Raw genomic sequence first — 22,753 nt, 5'->3', positions numbered from 1 at the left:
TATCATTTTTAAATTCCTAATTATCATTTTTTCTATTTCCTAATTACTATTTTCCTTATTACTAAATTAATCTCGTGTTCTTATTATAACAACAATAATTATTTAATACAAAAGTTCTTTGTATCTCGAATTAATTTTATTTTTCCAAATCCAAGATTTTATTGAATAAATTGTAATCCATTTATTTTTAGTTCAAGTTAATTTAATTTCGATCCTTGAGTAACCTTAATTATTCTCTAAATTATTTTCACTCAATTCAAACTATTTTATTTAATCCATTTTGAACCGTAAAATTTTACTAAATTTTATTTTCCTCGTAAATGTAAAAGTATGACAAACGTTTATTTCGTTGTAAGCCAAGTGTTATGTTTTCGCAAATTTTAAATTATATTTAAATCAATCAATTAATATTTTAATTAATTAATTATTATCCGAGGTATTTCGTAACGGAAATACCTCGAGATAAGAGATTTCTGGAACGTCAACGCAGCAAAGTAGACTAAACAGTCTACGTTGTGGGATTTGGACTGCGTTGATGTTCACATAGGGTAACCTGAGATGCAACGTCGCTAAAAATTCTTATAAAACTCATTGTAATTATTATTGTAAGACACATTCTGTCTCCAGACTTCCTCTGGAACAGTCAGTCCGAGAACTTAGCAGAGGAGGAATATCTGCTGGTCCGAGGCTGAGCCTGCTAATCCTTTAGTAATAAATACTTCTTTTGCAATTGTCAATCGATTAAAATGGGTACTTATTAAAACCTTCACCCAGGGTTGAGAGCGCTTATCAACGTTCCACCCTGGTTCCTTTACCTAGAGCGCTAGTCAGCGTTCGGGTATTCTATCCAAAAAATATCCTAACTATTACCCCCAGGGTGAGAGCGCTTATTAGCTGTTCTCACCCTGGTGAAATCGCCCAGAGCGCTAGCCAGCGTTCAGGCACTCTATCCATTACCTACCTGTAGGCAGGTAAAACAAAAGTAAAATATTAAAGTATATATTTTATAAATAAATTTAAAAAATCTGAATTATTGAATTATATATAAATAAAGTACTTCGCGGAGGAATCAGTGACATGACCCACCTGGAGTCTATTGACATCCTAACGAGGTCAAAATCTGGACATTTGATTAAATTATTTAAATTTAAAAATAATTACATCCAAAATTTGGGAACGTAACAGTGGTGCTGTGACTAGGATGTCATGGTGAATTCGCGAAGTGACTGTGTAAAATTGACAAACATGACTTTCAATGTATATTTATTGAATTTTTCAAATTTAACTTTAATTAAAAAGTGTTGCTACGGAATATTATTTTATAAAATAAAACTGTGTCGCGTGATTTTGTGATTCAGTTAATAAGTTATTTCATCAATGTTTGTGACATTATTCTCAAGTTAATACAATCAGTGATGATATAATTTAAAAATATTTTAATTTTCAACTAATAATAAGTTACGATGAATTATTAAACTTGAAATAATTCAGACAAGTGTGAAGATTAGTGTGGGTCATGCGTGATAGAGAGTGTTAATAGTGTTAAGTTAGTTCTGGTTAGCCGTTAGTTAGGCTAGACGATCTCTGTCACACTGTTGTCTTTGTGCAGAGTAATTCGTTGGTTCTAGTTAGCCGTTAGTTAGGCTAGACGGTCTCTGTCACACTGCAGTCTTTGCGCAGAGAGACTCGTTGGTTCTGGTTAATCGTTAGTTAGGCTATAGTTTATAAGTTTTAATCAATTATAGTATGAGTGCGTGAGTGAAATTTAATTAATTCTTTATAAGCACTTAAATTGTTCATTTTTATTGTTAATAAATATTGATCAATCTTGTTAATTAATTATTTATAATTCAGCAGCACCTTCCTCCACTCTCTCTACCCTAAGATAAGATTTCTTAGCTCTGGACCGGTTCCAGGAATCGTGATTAAAAATCCTGGTGGCGCCCTAATAATTATATTGTTTGTTAGTTTTGTTTGTTTATTTATAAAATTGATTAGGGGCCAACCTGAGCAGATAAAACTGTTACATTGGCGACCAACTTTTGAAAACCCCATAGAGAGAGAATGGAAGCTGTTGAATGATAAATTTTTAACTTAGAAAATTTCGTTTAGTGAGCGTCGAAAAAAATTTTTTTTTCTTTTAATTCTCCTTATTTTTACTTGAAATTGAAATTTTAGCATTAATTAAAATTTTTATTTAATAATTTATTGGAAAAAAAAAAAAAAGAAAAGAAAATCATTATCAATCAGCTAAACCCAGTAGCTTGTGGTAGTTCCTTCTACAAGTCACCGCTACTCAGGGTACCAAGGATAATCATCATAACATTCAAACTCGGTAGTCGAAATAACTTGAAATATTTTTTTCTTTCAATAAGGATTAAAATACTTATCGATTTCGACTACCTCGGGTAACTTTATTCCTCACTTTTGAGGAATTTACTTGAGATATTTCGACAATTACTTTTCAAAAGAATTTTTAGACATATAATCCTCAAAAGAATTTTAATCCAACTCAAATTAAATTTAGCAAAATATTTTTTTTTTCATAGAGAAGATATAATTTAATTTTATTTGGCAAAATTTACGAAAATTCTTTTTCTTTTAGACAAATTCTTTTAATTTTTGAAATTTATCTCAATACATTTTTTCTTCCTTATTAAATATTTTATTTTATTTTCTCTAAATTAAAATATCTTCAAATGTGACAATTGAATTACAATATTGTAAATTACAAGTTTATTGTCGTGTTTCAACAGTGAAATTTTTCAGATTCGAGAAATATTTTTAAAAATTTTAACACAATGATACGTCCAGGTGGACCGAGAACCAGGTCTCAAGGACTCGAAGGGCCAGAAGTTGAGGCTCGACGACTTTCCTTAGGTAGAGGCCAGGGTAGAACATCACCGACTATTACAAGTAAACCAGGATCCAACGTTGATCAGAGACTCTTGGGGGAGCGAACTCAAGTACCCGGGTCAGGCGTCATGCCTGCCCCCCCGGATGAGTCGACTCAATTAAACCCGGGTTATGGACAACATGGATCCGCGGGAGTAATGTCTTTGGTCCAAAATAACCAACGTATATCAATAGGCGAGACTCCAGGTACGAGTGGAACGGCGTTGTTCCCTGTAAATCAAAACATGGCCAGAATCAGCGACGTAATTGGAAGAAACACGATCACACCAGCTCCATCCAGTTCTTCAAACTCTTCATTACATTTTGGAGAAGTTGCGGACAGAATGAATAGAATAATCGACGACATGGACCGTGAGTTCTCCTGGTTACAACACAGACTCCGAGGTGATCCTGCAACCATTCAAAGACCTCGAGCACGACTTCAAGGAGTCGAAGAAGCCATAAGAGAGCGAGAGGCACGGGAACAGGCATTAAGAGACCAGTTAAGACAAGAACAAATTCAACGGGAACGTCTCGAACGTCTGCATCAACAACAAGAGCAGGAAATTCGTCAACTTCGTGAACGTGAACGACTGGCTCGAGAGATATACACAGGGACAGCGCATCTTGGAGTAAATTCGAGTTCTCCTATATACCAACACTTAAATAATCAAGAGACTTGACCAATCGGCTTGACTTCTCGCCCATTGATCAATACAATAAATCATCAAGATTATCCAACAACAAATCTTGAACAACAAGATTGTTAGCGGGGTTTCACACCAGGTAACACTTACATACCATAGGCTAATTATCCTGGGAATCGTCCCGATAATTATTTACCTAGATTGCCTGGAGGTGACTTCAACGGGGTGTACACCAACAATAGACCTGGACACATTTCCTATAACCGCTGGAAAGAAATTAAAGACAGCATACAGATGTCCGGAATTTCTTTTCCTCAAAAGGGAATAACAGCTAACGATTTCGTGAACTCACTCGAGGCTAGAGCGAGACGTGAGGAATGGAGTGAACCAGAGCTAATGAAGGTGATCAGTTACACCCTGAAAGGAGCAGCAGCTCGTTGGGTAGACTCGAACTATTATAGATGGCAAAACTTTGCCCAGTTCAAGCAGGAGTTCCGAAAAGCTTTCGGCAGCCCTGTTACTGACCATCAGATGATCCTGGACATAAGCGAGATGAAGATGAGTCCTGGGGACAATGCCACGGAGTTCGTGCTTAATGTCCAACAAAAATATCAAACTATGGAGGTTCCTCCACCAGTCCACAAACAGGTGAACTGTATTCGCAACCACCTAACAGATGAGCTGAGGCTCATGATTTTCTCCAGACAAGTAACAACCTATGAAGACCTTCTCAACGTATTACACGAGGCGGCCAGGTGTACCAAGGACTCGAGTAGCAAAAACCAGTCTATTTCTCAATCTAAAAGCATGGATAAACCTCGATTTGGAGCTATTCAACAACCCAACGAGGAGATGGAATTTATTGAGGAAATTGTGGAACTCTCTGAGTTCAATAATATGCAATTAAATTCAGGGGAATATGACAACCGTTATGGGGTCATTAGACGTCCAAATAACCAGTTTCCAGCCAACAAACAATATTTTCGCTCGAGATATTATCCAAGACAGCAAACAACCGCTACTCAACCTGGAAGCCAACAAAAGACTGCACAGAATATACAAACTGAAACTCCTAATACCATCTCATCAGGACAATATGGGACTCTTCAACAACCAGGGCCACAATTTTCGAATGCACCTATACAAGACCTGGGTCAGATGTACAATTTAAAATACATCCGTGGACCGAGCTCCTGTTTCAACTGTGGTACACCAGGTCATACATTCGAATTTTGCATGGGTCCTAGAAGAGAAGTTTGTAACATTTGCTACAAGATAGGACATACCAGGGAAAATTGTGCTTTTCCAGCCTTGTTGAATATTCAACCGGGATCAGTCAATGTTGAACCTCGCGTTGAGAAGGTCGATCAAATAAATCAAAAAAATGCGTAGAGGTAACACGTAAGTTTCCCACGTGTTTACCAGAACAAATTGAAAACTTGGGAAACAACAATTTAATTATGTTTAATGAAACCAACCTGGATTCATCCCCGAGAAAGGACGCGGGAATTACACCAGTCTTCTCGAGGGCCGGGTGAGGTAAACAATGATAATATCCTTGACTCTGTTGCTGAGACAGATATACAAGAAAGAATAATATCATAACCACTCTGGTTAGAGGGGGTAATAAAGTTAATTACTTTATTGGAAGATCCTCCACCGGATCCTTCTAATGAAACAATAGATTCCTGTATATCTTTGGTGGAACAAAATTTCGATGAAAATTCAGCAACAGAACAAGCATCTGATTCGGAGTGGGAAGACGAAGTCGAGACTCTATGTGAACCAGCAACAACACCAGCTGCCTACGTACCTTCACAAGCGTCATTTATACCTCGAGTACTTCAAGGCAAACCTCTCTCTGCGTCTTTTATACAAAGACTGGCTAGTCGAGGAATTTTCAAACCTGGAAATGGATCACCACCTGAAAAAACGTCACGTATACCGATTTCGGTGTGGATATTTGGAGTAAAACTCCAAGGAATACTGGACACAGGCAGTGAGAGGTCTTTTAAATGAAAAGGTATACCAAGATATCAAACATCTAGCTGCTGGTGAGCTACAAGATGATCAGACCAAGAAGGGAGTGCTTCTTGCTAATCACTCTACTTGCAAAAGCAAGGGTGGAGCCCCTTTCATAATTTAGGTCGGATCAGTAGCTGGAGAACAATATTTGAGTGTTTTACCCGACCTAGGTTACTCCTTGGTCCTGGGGATGGACTTCGTGACAAAATTTGAGGCGCAAATCGACTGCAAGAACTGTTCGTGGAAATTCACTGACTCTCCAGAAGTTTTTCTTTTCCAACTCATCAACTGTCATGAAAAGTCAGCACAATTGTGTGCTATGTCTGAACGTCAAGAAGAGGAAATGAAAAAATTTCTGGAAATTGAGTTAAAAACATTTGATGAAGTGTCAAACCTGGAGGCGACTAAAATTATTCAACATGAAATTATTTTAAAACCTGAAACACAACCTGCGCGAATAAAACCATACCGCAGAAGCCCAGTTGTGAATGAAGAGTTGAATAAACAGATTGATGAACTGTTAGAGAAAAAGTTCATCCGCCTGAGCTTCAGTGTCTGGTCATGTTCACCATTGATGGTTTCGAAACCTAATAACAAGTGGAGATTTTGTATTGACTATCGTCCAGTCAACAAAGTCACGATTCCACCAGCTCACCCATTGCCGAACATGCTCAGAATACTGAGTGCTCTCCATGGACCCACTTTTATTTCAACAATGGACTTACGTGAAGCATTTCATCAAATCTCAATGTCTCCAGACTTTGTTCCACTGACAGCCTTCTCTGTAGAGGGAAGAGGCCAATTCGAATGGCTAAGAATGCCATACGGACTCACAGGAACCCCAAGTACCTGTCAAAAGGCTATGGATCATGTAAAAACACGATTTTGTGAACTTTTGGTCCAGAGGGAGCACTCCTGCTGCCTCTCAAATGGGCTGAACAGGTTTTCGCTTATCTCGCTGACTGGATCGCGATAAGTGAAACATTTGATGAGCACTTGAAGGTCCTGGCTTTGCTATTCGAGGTATTTCGTGAATTTGGCCTCCTCATCAATCCAGAGAAGTGCAAGTTCTACAGAAATGAACTAAGATTTTTGGGATTCGTGGTCAACGAAACTGGATTATACTCGGATCCTGAAAGAATTGCACCTGTCGTAAATTTTCCTACTCCAACTAACAAGAAACAACTAAGAAGCTTTCTGGGCCTGGTAAACTGGTACCACCGCCATCTTCAGAATGTTGCGAAGGCTCAAGGCCCTTTGAATAAACTAAAGGGCGCAAATTCGGAGTGGAAATGGGGTACAGATGAAGAAAAATTGTTTCGTGAACTAAAACAAGTTCTCGTTGATGCTCAGCCCTTGGCAATCCCAAAACAAGACTGGCCGTATGTATTATACACAGATGCATGCGATACCGGTCTAGGTGCCTTTCTAGTGCAAAAAGAACCCGGAACGGACAAGGAACATTTAATCATTTTCCTTAGTCGCCAGCTCCAAGGTGCAGAAACTAGATATACGACTACAGAAAAGGAGTGCTTAGCTGTAGTCTGGGCGGTGAGGAAGCTGAGGTGCTATCTCGAAGGTGCTCCATTTACCGTGGTAACAGATCACGCTTCTCTATTATGGCTGCACTCACTTAGAGAGCCCAATGGACGCCTGGCAAGATGGGCAGTCGAGTTATTTTCTCACCAAGTTACCATCAAGCATCAACGAGGTACGATAAACGAAGGTCCAGACGCTCTCTCTCGTCTATATGAAGATGATTCTCCCGAAGACTGGATGAAAATTAAGGACAGATTACAAACAGCTAGGTTTGTCCATATCCAGTCTTCCAGTTGGTATGACCAAAAATTCAACAATGTCAGGAAATACCCGAAGAACTTTGCAGACTGGCAAATACGGGAGGATTGTCTTTATTATCGCAGACTCGATCTCCTTAAGAAGATCCTGGGTGACGAAGATGAATGGAAGAAGGTCCTAAGAGACCATGAAGGTCCAGAAACATTGAGAAGGAATCACGAGGAACCAGATGCTGGACATCTAGGTCGTGACAAAATGTACGAACGCATCAAGATAAAATTCTATTGGCCAGGTATGTCGAAGGATGTGGAAGACTATGTACAGGCTTGCGAAACCTGCAAATAAGTCAAGTACAAACAAAGTACTTCTAAAGCTCCATTCCAGACTAGACAACCAATTAAGCCCTGGGCGGTCGTGGCTGCTGATGTCACGGGCCCATTCACCAGGTCAAAACGAAGAAACTCATACGTATTGATTATTCAAGATCTTTATACCCGGTTTTCGGTGTTCTTCCCAATAAGACAACACACAGGAACTAATACGCTTCAGAGTTTTAAATGGACATTCTCACTCTGGGGCTATCATTTATTCCTGGTGACAGATAATGGCAAGGAATTTATTAATAAACAAGTTCAAGAATATCTAAGAGGAGTGGGAATAAAATTTTGTCCGATAGCTGTCTCTCATCCACAAGCTAACCCAGTGGAACGTATAAATCGTACGTTAAAACCGATGATCAGGGCCTACATTAATAAAGATCAAAGTGACTGGGATTTACACTTGGGAGAGTTCCAGCTAGCGTATGATAGTTCGTTCCATTCTTCATTGAAAATGTCACCATATTATTTACTTCATGGCCAGGAACCCCGTCGACCGGGAGATTTAATACACTTAGAATTGGAAGATCTTGAATTTAAAAATGCAGAGTGGGTCAAAAGAGTACAACGCTTTGATGAGCTCCGGCACAAAATAGAATCCAACAAGAGAAATGAAAATGAGCGGCAGGAAAAATACCATGGAACCGATTTTAAGATTCCGAAGGTTTCCATCGGTGATAGAGTTTATTATCCTAATCGCAAGCTTAGTAATAAGGCGGCCGGTTACAGTGCGAGTCTCGGAGCTAAATACTTAGGGCCTGCGTTAGTGTCTAAGTTAATTAGTCCGCTAGTCGTAGAATTAAGAAATGAGAAGGGAAAATTGTTAGGTCAACATTATATATCCCAGATCAACATTTTATATCCCTGATTTAAAACTTCCAAGACGCAGTAATCGATTAGTTCAGCAACCAAGGGAAATACCCAAAGCAGGGAGCGACAGCCCAGACCAACATCGGAGGAGTAAGGCCAGGAACCACCTCGGTGGCCGTGCAGTGCACCATCCTCTCTGGGCTGCCAACAACTCAGCCCTCTACATCACGGGTATCTGCTTTTTGGAGGCTGGGACCTCACGTGTCAAGTTTTTACCTAGTCCCAACAACAACTACACCCTCGGTGGTAAGCCCTGTGGGAGTTGCCGTTCCTGAGGCAAGTACACTAGCCACAGTAGACACTGTTCCATCGGTTTCAAACCGAGAGGAGTCAGCTGTGACTGGAGAACAAGCCTCGACACCGTCAGTTGCCAAACCCTCGGTTTTCCACCGAATGGGGGTTGCTGGAACCGGTAAATTAGAAACAAAATCTGTTGTACCCTCGGTATCACACCGAGCATTACCAGTTTTTAACAAACAAAAAGTGACCTAAAAGAGGGTCTACACGAGTGAGTCCAAATGGCACGGCTACACTGAAAGCCAGATCAGACTCAACAGGCGTCATGCCAAGTTTAACCTGATGCTGCAGGACCCCCAGACACCAAAGGTGAAACTGCGGGCTGCGTGGGCAAGGGCATCGACCATGGAGGAACGGGAAAAGGACCGAAGGCCAAGACATCTTGAGCTGTTGACGTTTGAAGCTCGAGCTGTTCGGATGGAGAGGGGATTAGAGACCTCTCCTCCGACGGTTCGAGTTTCAATTCCACTGGAGTCAATCGGAGCATCAACACCTGTGCTTCCTCACAGGCCCCATCCACCTACACCTTCACCTGAGACGACCAAAGAGTCAGAACTCGCAACACCCATTGCAGCATCGGTTGGGGGCAATGGCACTACACCCGGACATGCCCCAGATGTGTCCAAGGGTGCTATACCCCGTCATAAGACGACCTCGGCGTACACGCCTGTTGAACCCAAGATACCAGTGAAGACCAGGGTCTTCACTAGATCCAGTGTTGCTGCAGCTCCACCCCGGAGATTGTTTGCTCCCTGGAAACCTCCAACATCTCGTTCCAAGCCAGTCCCATTCAATAACCCAACACCTATGGATGTGGCGGAGGCTGCAGCTGTTCCAACCCAGAGCCAAGATGCTGCTGACACTCAGGTAGCAACGACCTCAACATCCACGTTCGTGCTTCCTGAGTGTCCACCACGTTTAACACCTGCCTTCGCTGCATACCGTGCCAGCCAATTCAAGGAGGCTATGGAACGAGCGGCCAGGACTGGGAGGATGGAGGCTGGCGTCCCTCTGGCCGAGCTGTTGCCGTGGCCGGAGGCAAGCGATGTTCCGATCCGCCGACGAACGGCGAAGAGGAAGAAGAAGAAGAACAAGAGAGCGCTCCGAGGGCCGAACTAGAGCGAGATGGAGGTTGGTGGCCAGGGCGAGCCAATATCGGAGGACTCGGGCCTAGAGGACATCGGGGTATACAACGACCAAGAAACCAGCGACGAAGACGTCTTCTAGCTGGACCTCGATGAAGAGCTGTAAATGGGCGAAATAAATTCTTTCTTTAAAATTTAATTACGCTGTTTTAGTTTTTAATTCATCAGCCCCCAGAAGAAACTGAGGATCGGAACCCCCCAGTACTGGTCTGGTGGGGAGGAGTGTAACAGGGTAAATTACCATATTTAGATAAGTCGCCAAAGGTCGATAATTAGTCGACTCAGCACTGGCGCGCCCCGATCGTCGGGGCCTTTCGTATAGTAATTAAGAGGGGGGTAAATTGGGTAAGTACTCGGGAGCCGGCGTGTGTGAAAATCAGAAGAGGTTTGATAGCCAGCCGCACCGGGCACTATTCATAGGAAAACAGGTAATTAATTATTCGCACGTTAATTTTAGAACGCTGCGATGAAAATTATCAAGACTGTCTTTTCAATCTTGAAGGCAAAATTATTAACTGTTTTACTGTTACAGGAATTTGTAATTTGAATTGGAGTCGGATTCCCGGAGAAAAAAAACAAAGGATACCAGGAAAACTCGAACAATACCTATCCAGGAGAATTCACCAGATTTGATAGGAATCGGGATTCTCATCGAGTCTAAACTAAGGTACCTAATTTCATTCCATGGGCGGAAAGTGGACCGCGGTTTGCACTCGGTCTATTTTACCTCTTCTCAATTTATTTTATATAAAAATTTATTAATAAATAATAGTTGAACATTTGCTAGTTTGTACTGAGTGATTTTCATGGGGGCTTACACCCGAGAATCACTCAATCGACCTTGCGGAAAAAATTTAACAACTAGAAATTTATCAATTAAATAATTAACATCCGAAAAATTCGTTAAATTTATTGTTATAATTTTTATAATAATGAACATAAGAAAAATTGAGTAATTTTGTCACGTGGAAAATAATCGACAAACTTTTATTCGTGGAATTTTGGTCGAGCGTCAGTATATTTTTGTGTCGCAGTAAATTCCAATACACAAGGTCAAATAAAACTTAGCTAGCGAATGTTCTAGCAAATAAAATTGAATATTTCGACTTGTGTCGATTATTTTTATAATTGATAAAACTATTGGAAAATTATTAGGAATACTTTATTAAGAATTAATTACTGAATTATTTTATTGTAAAACTATTTTATTTATTAATTATTAATTGATTTGGGATTAAGTCCGTGAATTAGTTAAATTAATTTTTATTCCAAATTGAGAATTATCGGCGTGGGCTTTAAGTCCAAGAAATTGATGATTCTGAGTAGAGAAGGTCACAGGAAAAATTTGGCCAGAATTAATTAATCAAACTTGTGTTAATAATTTTAAACGTGATTGTAGAAATTGTATCGTGATTGATTTAATTAGCAAAAGTTAATTCAGGGTATTAAGACCTGTAAATTATCTTATCATTAAATATTTATTTATGCTGGATCGGGATGTTGGAAAGAAGAAAGATGCTCACGCTAATTCGTGTTTTGTCGTTTATTCTATAAAATATCACAGTTTAATGTATTGAACACATGAACCCTTAAAGCTATTAATAACACTTTATCTAATTAACTGATTATGTTGAATCGAGTGTTACTATTATTTGATTAACATCATTGTACTAGAATTATGATTAATGGTTATTAATATACGTGACATCAAACACCAATATTAATATTGAGATTGTTCAGAGCGATGATAATTATTTAAGTTAACGAAATTAACATTGAAATTGTAACAAGGTTGAGTGCATGAATTAGTTAAGTTAATTATAACATTAATCACTATTAATGACGCGACAAATTATTACGAGCGATGATGCGAGTGATGAGCACTGATCGAAGTCTTTTCTGCGACCATCAGAAACAAAATCTACAGTCACCAGGGAGAACAGGGGTGTCGAAGCATTAAGTGAATGCCTGGTGTTTGGTGACATCACCTCAGCCAGGTATAATAATGACTTTGTTGATTACTGAATTATTGTATGATGAATCATATCTTACTAACATGTTAAAGACGGATAAGAGTAATCCCTGGTGACTGGAGATTAATACTTAAGTACAAGGCAACAGTGGAATGCCAAAATTCCAATGGTTACCGGCATATGAGGTTACAATGGCAGCATTTTTCAATGCTAATTATTTCACGAGTTTAAGATAAACATTGTTATGATTTACAAATAAGAATAGTACCTGAGTTGCCAATGGTGTTGAACTTCTTAATAAAACACTTAGTTGATTGAGTTGAGCATAAATAAATATAAATTTGGAAAGTAAGTTGATAGTACACAATGCACGTGATATTAACTGCAGCGGGTAGGTTGGTGTGTTATGTCGGTTGTCGCGTCGGCAGATGTTGACTTCGGGAAATGAATTGCAGAGTGCGCGTGAGTCGCTGCACCTCTGGTAAGGTTGATTGCGGACTTACCACACGTTTTGGCGCGAACATGTGGTATTTACGCAACTAGACCTTTTGTTCTAAATAATTACTGTTATATTCTTAAGACCATGACAAAAGGTTACTTAGGAATTTTAATCTATCTAATATCTTAATACAGAGTTAAAATTTACAATCGGGATTTGGAACTGAATGTTCGTTAAGTCTTTCAGAATTTGATTGTGAATTTGGAATTATCGTTTCACTAATAACTAATGATTGAATAATTAAATTTATGATATTTAACTGAAATTAATTACAGTCAATTTTGTTAAATTAAAATTTATAAAATAAAATCATACAAGTGTGGGTTATGTGCATGAAGATTAGTGTGGGTCATGCGTGATGGAGAGTGTTAATAGTGTTAAGATGGTCCTGGTTAGCCGTTAGTTAGGCTAGACGGTCTCTGTCGCACTGCAGTCTTTGCGCAGAGAGACTCGTTGGTTCTGGTTAGCCATTAGTTAGGCTATAGTTAATAAGTGGTCCTGGTTAGCCGGTAGTTAGGCTATAGTTTATAAGTTTTAGTCAATTAGGGTAGATGTACCGTTTGTGGCCACTTTAAGCTTTTTCGTATGGTAAATTGAGATTTAGATATATTTAAATTAAGAATTTGGTGAAAAAAAAAAATTAATCAAATCTTCAATTTATCAATAATTGAAATATCAAAAATGCATACGCTTCAAATTTAATTTTTCATGCAAAATTAATTAAATTCAATAATAACCCCAATTTCACTAGTAGTGGCCATAGAAGCACTATTTTTAGCCACTGGCTGTACCAGTTTTGGCCATAGTGAGCTAAATTTTTTTCCGAAAGGGAATGATTAATAACATTATCTTAATTAACAATTAATGCATCAATTTATTTATTAAATAATTAAACAAAGCATAAGAAATTAGTCATACACATAAAATCATTAATGTTTTATAGAATTTTTGCACGGTTTAATAGATTTTTTTGGGGCTAATTTTTTCTTAGCTTTTTCTTCCAATCTCTCTTCTTTAATTTTTTTCTTTCTTTCTTCATTTTCTTCTCTTTCAATTTTTTTAAGCTCTTTTTTTTCTTCTCTTTCGATCTTATTAAGCCTTTTTTTTTTCTTCTTCTGCGCTTTTTTCGTTCTCTAAAGAGAACTTAGCTTCCATTATTTCAATCCACTTGTCAGCCATTATGACTGAAGGTAAATGTTCTACCTTACGCTTTCGTGTCGTAGTCTTTTTTTTAGGCCTCATACAAATCTCATCAATAACTTCATGTAAAGACGCATCGTAATAGTGTTGAAATGAGAAACATTAGTTGTACTAACATCCTCAACTATAGGCTCTATAATACCTTCAATAATAATAGGTTCTTGAATAACTTTATCACTAGGAGGGATTATAGTGATCGGGTTTTCATTATCATCTACAAGGATAGGAAATTCAATCTCAAGAGGTGTTTCACAGTCGAAATTTAGGTCAGGACTTTGAGAATGATAGGAATCCAACTGTTCGTTAACTAAAGAAGTGCAAAAAAAAACATCAAATTAAAACATAATTCAAAAAGTTATAAATCGTCCAAAGGATAGATCACTAAAATAATTCAAGATTGAGAGATTATTTTCTAACTGTTCATTTAATCATACTCACCTTCATGAAGATTGGAAGCATCAAACTCAGGAAAAGGAAATTCAAGAACATTATCATCTAATCAAATTTTTCCATCGTTGTTTCAAAGGAAAAAAAAAAAGAAACGTCAAGTGGCTGTAAAATATGTGTGGAGTGAGGTGGAAAACAACACAGGATTATCTGTTTATCCTTACAAAATTTACTCAGATGAATAGACATATGAGAAACATGGCCATCCAAAAAAACTATTACAGGAAGTTGAATTTTACATTTCAGAAGGAATGGATAGAAAACATTAGTAAAATATTCGTAAAAAGATTCACTTGTCATCCACCCATTCTCGGATTTTCCAATGCCCCAATCTTTTGGAGCCGAATCGACGCAAATCTAAGGTAGTCGCTCGTACTTAAAAATTGTCAGTGATGATGCGAATTCTCCCGCAGCGTTCACATTAAAAAGTGTAGTAACGTTTTCTTTTTCGTTTCCAGCAACATCATATACAGCTTTTCCCTTTTCTGCTAAGACAAGACCACCCTTTGGTGATAGATGCGCTGCCGTTTCGTCCATATTGAACACTCGTCTAGGATCATCAAGGATCTTGATATTTTCTCCCAGTTCTTCAGCTATATGAGAGAACTATGAACGTATACTGGATTCGGTGATGATTGCTCGAGCCTTACAAAGGTGTTCAGCCCTTTTTTGACCCACACGTGGATGTTGCTTGAGAAATCCTTCGAACCATTTTCTTCCTGGTACATTATTTTTAAAAGGATTTTTTAAACCTTCTGCATCTACTAATTGCTTCACCGAGTGAATTAGAAAATCACTATTTATAGGAAAACCCATTCTGCTGGTTCCTAATAGCCATTCTTCTAATTTACTTTCAATATGATCACCAAGTATAGACTCAGGACCAACTCGACCTGTAGTTTCTGGTACTTTGCCTCGAAGTTTGTTACGTAGTGTAGTTCTTGGGACTTTATACTGCTTACAGGCTGCTGCAATAGCACAACCATCCTTTACTAATTCCAAGGCTTTTTGTAAGTCGGTTTCTGAATAATTGAAAAATGTCCGTTTACATTTTTGCTTGTCAATACCAGTTTTTGTTGATTTTGGAATTTTCTCATCTGGCTCCTGTTTTTTTCTCGATGGCATTATAACCTACAAAAAATAAAAAATAATTTTTTAATATTACGTTATTTTTTCCAGTCTATTTTGAAATACTATCTTAATTATTCGAATATTAATAATTAAATAACATACATTTGGATCGCATAATAAATTAGTAAATATTATGGCCAAAACTGGATAGTGCATGCACCATTTGTGGCCATGGTATGGCCACAAATAGCATTTACATGATTTTGCTGTACTAGTTTTGGCCATGAGGTATTTTATTAATATTTGAGGTTATAATAAGTCAATTTATTGTTTTAAATAAACTATTATGTTATCCAACTATTACATAACTTAAAATTTTTAAGAATATTAAGATTTGCATTAATTATGATTAATTTACTTACCAGGCCTTTCTGAAGATTCTTATAAGAAACAATGACAAATTGCTGAAATACACCTCATGTCCAGATATTTTTGTAATTATTACTCTAACTATACTTTCAATGAGTATAGGAAAAAGTTTACAGTGTAGCCAACACACAAAAAAACCCTGAAAATATACTATAAAATGCTTTAGTAAAACAATATATTTAATATATCCCTATAAATCACAAACTGGCCATAAACGGAACAGTGGCCACAAACGGTACATCTACCCTATAGTGTGAGTGCGTGAGTGAAATTTAGTTAATTCTTTATAAGCGCTTAAATTGTTAATTTTTATTGTTAATAAATATTGATCAATCTTGTTAATTAATTATTTATAATTCAGCAGCACCTTCCTCCACTCTCTCTACCCTAAGATAAGATTTCTCAGCTCTGGACCGGTTCCAGGAACCGTGATTAAAAATCCAGGTGGCGCCCTAATAATTATATTGTTTGTTAGTTTTGTTTGTTTATTTATAAAATTGATTAGGGGCCAACCTGAGCAGGTAAAACTGGTACACATTACAGATCGACGACAGATTACTAAGCCAGTATTGAAGCAGATACGTGCAACACTTTGACAGATCACGCACATCTCCTACTGGTATCGTTAGATATCGAAAAGGCCTACGAGACATCATGGATCTCTGAAGTCATCGCCTTCGTTAAGAACTTCTTTGACCAACGATACATGAGAGTCCGGACTAAAGGAATCGTTTCCACGTTAGGGCGGGTTTTACCGACGACCTTCAAGTGATGCTCAAAGGCGACGAGAAGTGTAAAAAAGTGTTAGCCTTTCTCAAAGAGATTTCAATGTTCCAACTAATTTTATCTTTATCTCCTGCTTATTGCTCTATTATTTTTGTTTTGTTACCCTCTTTTCTTGTACCTATTTACTTCAAATTTTTCCATCTAGTTCTCGCTTTGTACATATTATGCCCTTTCTTTCTTTCTTTCTTTGTTATAAAATGCTTCAAATATTATTGAACTGTAATCGCTAATGACCTAGTAGTCCGAAAGCGACTTATGAATTGAATAAATTAATCAAATAAACAAATAAACAATTTTAAGAATTTAGAATCAAATTATTATTTAGAGAGTTATTAGAAATTTTTAAATCTTCTACTTTGTTTATAGAATTATTTTTATTGTAATTATTTTTGTTAAGATTAAAATATTGAAAGCGATAATTAGTACTTGAGAATTATACTATCGGATTTAAGATTAATAATTATGTGCGAGTTTGGAAAAATTCCAAAAAAATCTATTTTGTAATTTACAATTAAGAATTACGTAGCCCACGGAGCAATACGGCAATTTTGAACCTCTTGGGTCTTTATTACATCAAATCATTTTCTAATTTCCAAATTTATTTTCATTTTATCTTTTTTCGCTAAATTTTTTGTGCTCGCTTTTTTGGTCTCCTTCAATCCTTTTCCCGCATTATATTATTTTATTTTGAGTAAAATATTTATCAAGTGGGATTAATATTATGATTCTTTGTTTGACTTTATTTCTATTTTACGTTCATTTTTATTTCTTACTCATACGGAATTCAAATCGTTAATTGATCGTTTAGCGCAGACACTGGATGATTTTGATAATTTTATAAAATTATCTAGCGCCTAACAGGATTTCTAACCCAGCCTACTTTCTGAGTAGGAAAGAATTTTCTATCCATATGACATCTGCTAGAATTAATTGATATCAAACGGATCTTAGTCCACAGATTTACAGTCAGAATCTTTGAATATTCTCAGTTTCTTATCGATGGCGTATGTTTAGAAAATTCATTCCATGAGTAGTATCTGTTTCCAGAAGCAAGTGCACATCATTTGCTGTTGATGTTTTCACTTGCTCAACTATGAGTGATTCAATGCGCATCGAAGTATTTTCCTGATAAAAATATTAATACGAAAAATTTTTTACCAAGCAATTGCATTAATTCTTTTTCAAAGTTTTATTTTCAATTTTCTTCATTTATAAGCAGTAAATTTTTTGAAAAGAAGTATTAAATTAAATATAACAATAAGAAAAGAGTTTTTTTTTTTAAGAATTATCTCCACAAGGGTATGGCTGTTCAAATTGGATCAAATGTTTTTACAGAAAATTCATCGCATAATAATTGCAAGCCCATCCACTTATCACTGCCAAACTTCAACCTAACCATGGTATATCAAGTGAGTCTTTAGTATTACTACACCGTGAGGTTGTAGTGAAATTACTGTGAGAACACGGTGGAAACACATCAGAAATATTGTGAAAACGTAGTAGAATTGCTATGGAACTACTGTGGATTCATCGTGTTGAAATGGAACAAATCCACAGAGTTTCCACAGTGCTTCCAGGGTGATCTCAAGGTTGCGAGAATAGGTTTAAACTATCAATTTAACTATTTTAGCTAAAATTTGAACACATTCTTCATTGCACTACAATCTTTAACAAGGCTTGCTCAAGACTTCTCTCAAATTTGATAATTATTGCTACTGTTCATTTCCACCTAGTGTTCTTGCGGTAGATTATTATAACAAGTCAAAATTACTAATCTTGAGAAAGTCTTTAACTTTGTCTTATCAACGAAAATCACATATCGCTGTCTATTCTTTCTCGAAATGTCAGTTTTTTTTTGTGACTAGATCTTGCCCAAGGCCCATACGTTGATGGAGACGCTAGTAACTATAGGTTGTGCACAAGCTCTTGCTTAAGAATCTTGATGGAACATATGTTTCTTGGGTTTAACTATCTTTTGAATAATATAATTTAAGTATCAATGGAAATACTTACGAAACTATGGTACTTGCATCAATAGGTAAATTATTACTTGGATCAATGAAATGCGATGTAAGTGTAGTACGGTTATCAAAAGCTTGATTGCTGAAGTCGGTACCACTTTTTATTTCATCAATGTTGCAAGTATATCCAAACTGTTTGGAAAACGACTTAATAATCTAAAAATCAAGAAGAAAAACAAGGAAGAATTAGAATGAAAAAATATAAGAAAAATGAGAGTAGAAATACTCTCATTTCTTCAATCGAAAATATCTATACTTACAAATATTCGCTTCTCAATGACGTAAGCTGCACAATTTTGAAATGTAAAAACTACTCGATTTTCCTCAGCAATAATGTATATTTGTATTAAAGCTGTATCGTTCTGCTTAACTACAAAAATATAATCAGATATTGAAAACACATTTTAAACTCCAAGATAAAGCAGATTGATCATGTAATAAATGGGTCATTTCGCTAAATAAGTACATTTTTACAAGGCGACTCTCGCGGAAAATGTTTAAAAATTTTGGAGGTGCTCTCGATAATAAAAAAAATCTGGAAAATGGTTGACCCTAAAGGCCATTCCTGCAACTTCTCACTAATTCCATAACTAAGCGCTTAAAATTGAACTTATAATGTTTTTGAGCTCTTCGAGCTCGAAAATATAATTTATATGTTACTTCGAACTTTCCGAGCTCGAAGATTTAGTTGTTCTAAGCTTCTAAGCTCTTCGAGCTCAAAATTCTGATAGAAGTTTAATAAAATAGTATTTGCTGAATTTTCAATCCGTAACTTTGAATGAATGAACCGATTTTCACGTGGTTAGCAGCATTCCACCCAGTTCTTTAAATTCTATAATATACTTTTAAACACAAACTGATTAAACCAAAAATCTGAGAGAAATTTGAAAAATTCACTTCTTCCGAATTCTTTCGACAACGATAACTCACGAACCAATCAACCGATTTTTACGTTCGTGGCAGCGATCGAGGTGGTTTTTTGAGCTCTAATAATTATTAAATCTCATCGATAATGATCCGAAAAAAATTTCAAAATTATGTAAAAAAAAAACACTTTTTTTTTTTCGAAATTTTTCGTTTTCGATAACTTTTGAACGAATTAGCGGATTATGACGAGACTGGTGGCAATCGACGTGGTTTTTCAAGCTTACAAGCCGATTAGTTGTCGGAATTGATCGGTCTAGCCATTTATAAGTTATTCCAAACAAATATTTTTTTTTTGAGATTTCTCAAAATCTAGCGAACCGAATCAATTCAACTTTCTACGAAATTTAATGGCAATGATACTCTTGAGATCACCACCTATTTTGATCCGATTGGTCAAGCCGTTCAATAGTTATAAGAAGTTCACACACACACACACACACACACACACACACGCGCGCGCGCGCGCGCGCGGAGGGTAGAGTTGCTCGCGTCCGTAGGTTCTGCTTTTACACTCTACACGTGCTCTCCGGGTAGTGCCAAATGATCATCACCAACAACAATATGAAAATGTCAGAACACTTTCAAACATTGTTTACCGCACAGGGGAGGGATACCTCAGTGCCGGCGAGGGAAGGCGTGCAAACGGGCCTGAACTCGTCATCATCAAGCGACCGTGTGGACAGCAGGGTGGACCCCATGGCTCCGCTGTCTAGTAGTGCTACAGGGAATAACGCAACAGCTCAGATGGAAGTAGACGTATAGCCGAGCAACGTTTCTTAAGAGAGTGGAGGGCCTATTGCTCCGAACAATTTTTATGCTCACCGAGAAAGGATCAACTCTCTACCGACCGTCATCGGCCAAAAATCACCAATGGAACGACTCGGCAGCAAGATCGAAGAGTTAGCTGATTTCATAAAGGACAAAAAAAATCTCCACCATGAAATCAGAAAATTGGTTACGTCTATTAGTACGGCATATAGGCTGGCTAATAAATTACCAATGACGTCGGCATCAATGACCCAAACATCTCTGAGTCTGAGCAAAAATTCACAGCCACCTCTGGTCACTCCCAAGAGATTATCACAGCAAGGAGAGGGCAATAAGAAGAAAAGGCCGCTATCCACGCCCAGCCCTTCCGCAGAGATTGACAAGCTAGCACAGAAAAAGACAGCCCGGGATGATACCTGGACCAAAATGACTTGGCAAAAGAAAAAGAAGGAAAGAGAACAGGAGCCAGCAGCTCAATCTGCTACAGCCCAAAACCAGCCAAGCAATGGTGGCTCCAAGAAACCGAGAAGGAAGAGGACGAAAACTAAAGCTATACTTGTCCAACTAGCTGAAGGGCGAACATACACCGATCTCCTGAAGGAAATCAAGGCCAAGGTAAGCCCTGTCAAGACGGGCGTAGACATAAAGTCTATTAAAAAGACGAAACTCGGAGGCGTTCTCCTTGAAATGGCTCGAAAAACCGAAGACAGCAAGGCATTCACCGATGCAGTAAAGGTAGCCACTGCAAACATCAGCACAGTCAAAACGCTAACACCAACAACAACGATCGAGATTCTCGACTTGGATGAAATCTCTACCGAGAGCGAAGTCCGTGAAACACTCAAACGCGAATTCACTGACAACCTGAGATCAAACGAGTAAATTTGACAAAACCCACACCACGAGGTAATCGTGCAGCCTTCTGCGAAGTAGACGAGCCCAGTGCGATTAAGGCCCTTGACAAGGCCCGTATACGGATCTGTTTGGTGAACTGCCGTATACGCCCAGTAGTAAAAGTAACAAGTTGTTTTAAATGTCTTGGTTTTGGACACCAAACACGTCATAGTGCGGGACCAGACAGAAGCAGGTGCTGCTGCAAATGTGACGAAGAGAACCACAAGGCCGTAAACTGCACGGAAAAGCTAAAATGCTTCCTCTGTGCTCCGGACAAAGATGCTCAGGATAGTTTATGCCATATCTCGCCACTGGAGCTTGCAAGGCATTCCGCACAGCACTTGCAGAAGCTACGAGAGGGCAGAAATGACACGCATACTACAAGGCAACCTGAATAGGTGCGCCTTGGCGTAAAACCTGCTACGCCAGCGTGTCTTTGAAGACAAAATCGACGTCTGCTTTGTCTGCGAGCAATATCTAAACATCGAAGGTAAAAAATGGTTCGCAGACGAAACTGGCACGGCAGCAATTTGAATTGTGAACAGAAAGAACGTTACCGTCAGCAACAGCGGAAGTGGAGCAGGTTTTGTCTGGATTCAAACCCCCACAACCTACTTCATAAGCGTCTATCTCTCACCTAACGAAGGGATTAGTGTGTTCCGACAGAAACTGGCATATATAGAAGATGCGGTCACTAAGTTCGACGGCGAAGTCATCGTAGCCGGAGACTTCAACGCTAAATCGGCTGAGGGGGCGCTGTTTTCTCCGACACCAGGGGCAACGAGGTCGCTGACGTCGCGGCTAGACTCGACCTCATAGTGCTAAAAACCGGAAGCACTACGACTTTTAGAAGACCAGGGTACCAAGAATCCATCCTCGACATCTCGTTGGCGACTCCAAGGACTGCCACTTTTGAGCGAGTATAAGCAGGCCAAAAAGAACCTCAACCGGGCAATCAAAGCAAGCAAAGCGAAATTGTGGCAAGAGATCTGTAATGACCTTGATGAAGACATCTGGGGTAAAGCCTACCAAATTGTTACCAAACGACTTGGAAAGGCTTCACCAGAAGCTCCGAAATCACCTGCTTTAATGAGCAGCATCGTAGCGGAGCTGTTCCCCAAACACCAACCAAGGGAAAAAGACATTATGTGAAAAACAGTGTAACACTTTTCACAACCAAGGTGTTACAGGATGCAGCGAAGACCCTTAAGACAGGAAAAGCACTCGGCCCTGATGGCATCCCAACATCGGTGATCAAGACTGTAGCCCTGGAATATCCAGACATACTCCTAAACACCTACAACGCATGCTTGGCAACTGGCACGTTTCCCACGATCTGGAAGCGGCAGAGATTGGTTCTGTTAGATAAAGGCAAATGTGGCCCTGTAACACTCTCGTTGTTCAGACCACTCTGCATGCTGGACATTGCTGGGAAATTGCTCGAAAAGCTTATACAGGGAAGATTACGAAACGACATTGATCGTGCTGGAGGCTTTGCTGCCAACCAGCATGGCTTCCGGAGAGAACGTTCAACAGTCGGCGCGATCCAGAAAGTCGTAGGAACAGCGAGAGAAGCATGGACTGGTAGCTTTAAAGCTCGTAAAGTATGCATTTCCTCACGCTAGATGTCAAAAACGCATTTAACAGCGCGAATTGGGGAGATATCCTAGACGCTCTGAGATACA

General features: G+C 38.4%; 2 protein-coding genes across 12 annotated transcripts in view; both read right to left on the bottom strand.

Annotated features, from left to right (window-relative positions):
• The window catches only part of LOC141525717 (cadherin-AgCad1-like), a 313,469-nt gene that overhangs the window by 10,284 nt on the left and 280,432 nt on the right, over positions 1–22,753 (bottom strand). For 9 of the 11 annotated variants that reach the window (XM_074240289.1, XM_074240280.1, XM_074240281.1 and 6 more), the window contains 2 exons: positions 18,740–18,849; positions 18,472–18,635 (listed from right to left, as the gene is read on the bottom strand). The exons of 1 other annotated variant lie outside the window; for it this stretch is intronic. In XM_074240289.1, the coding sequence (XP_074096390.1) occupies positions 18,472–18,635; positions 18,740–18,849 (274 nt within the window). Of the gene's footprint in view, positions 1–18,471; positions 18,636–18,739; positions 18,850–22,753 lie in introns of those variants that run through there. One more of the 11 variants, XR_012478887.1, reaches the window with a different exon arrangement.
• On the bottom strand, positions 14,309–15,965 carry LOC141525825 (uncharacterized). The gene is made up of 2 exons (XM_074240475.1): positions 15,666–15,965; positions 14,309–15,303 (listed from the first exon to the last, which is right to left on the bottom strand). The coding sequence occupies exon 2, from the start codon at positions 15,295–15,297 to the stop codon at positions 14,779–14,781; it is 519 nt and encodes a 172-aa protein (XP_074096576.1). The 5' UTR covers positions 15,298–15,303; positions 15,666–15,965; the 3' UTR covers positions 14,309–14,778.

This window comes from Cotesia typhae, unplaced genomic scaffold (assembly GCF_013202065.1).
Source record: "Cotesia typhae breed Kobodo isofemale line unplaced genomic scaffold, CoteBio_Ctyphae contig_27, whole genome shotgun sequence".
Classification (NCBI taxonomy): Eukaryota; Metazoa; Arthropoda; class Insecta; order Hymenoptera; family Braconidae; genus Cotesia; species Cotesia typhae.
This window is presented reverse-complemented; position numbering and strand designations above follow the sequence as displayed.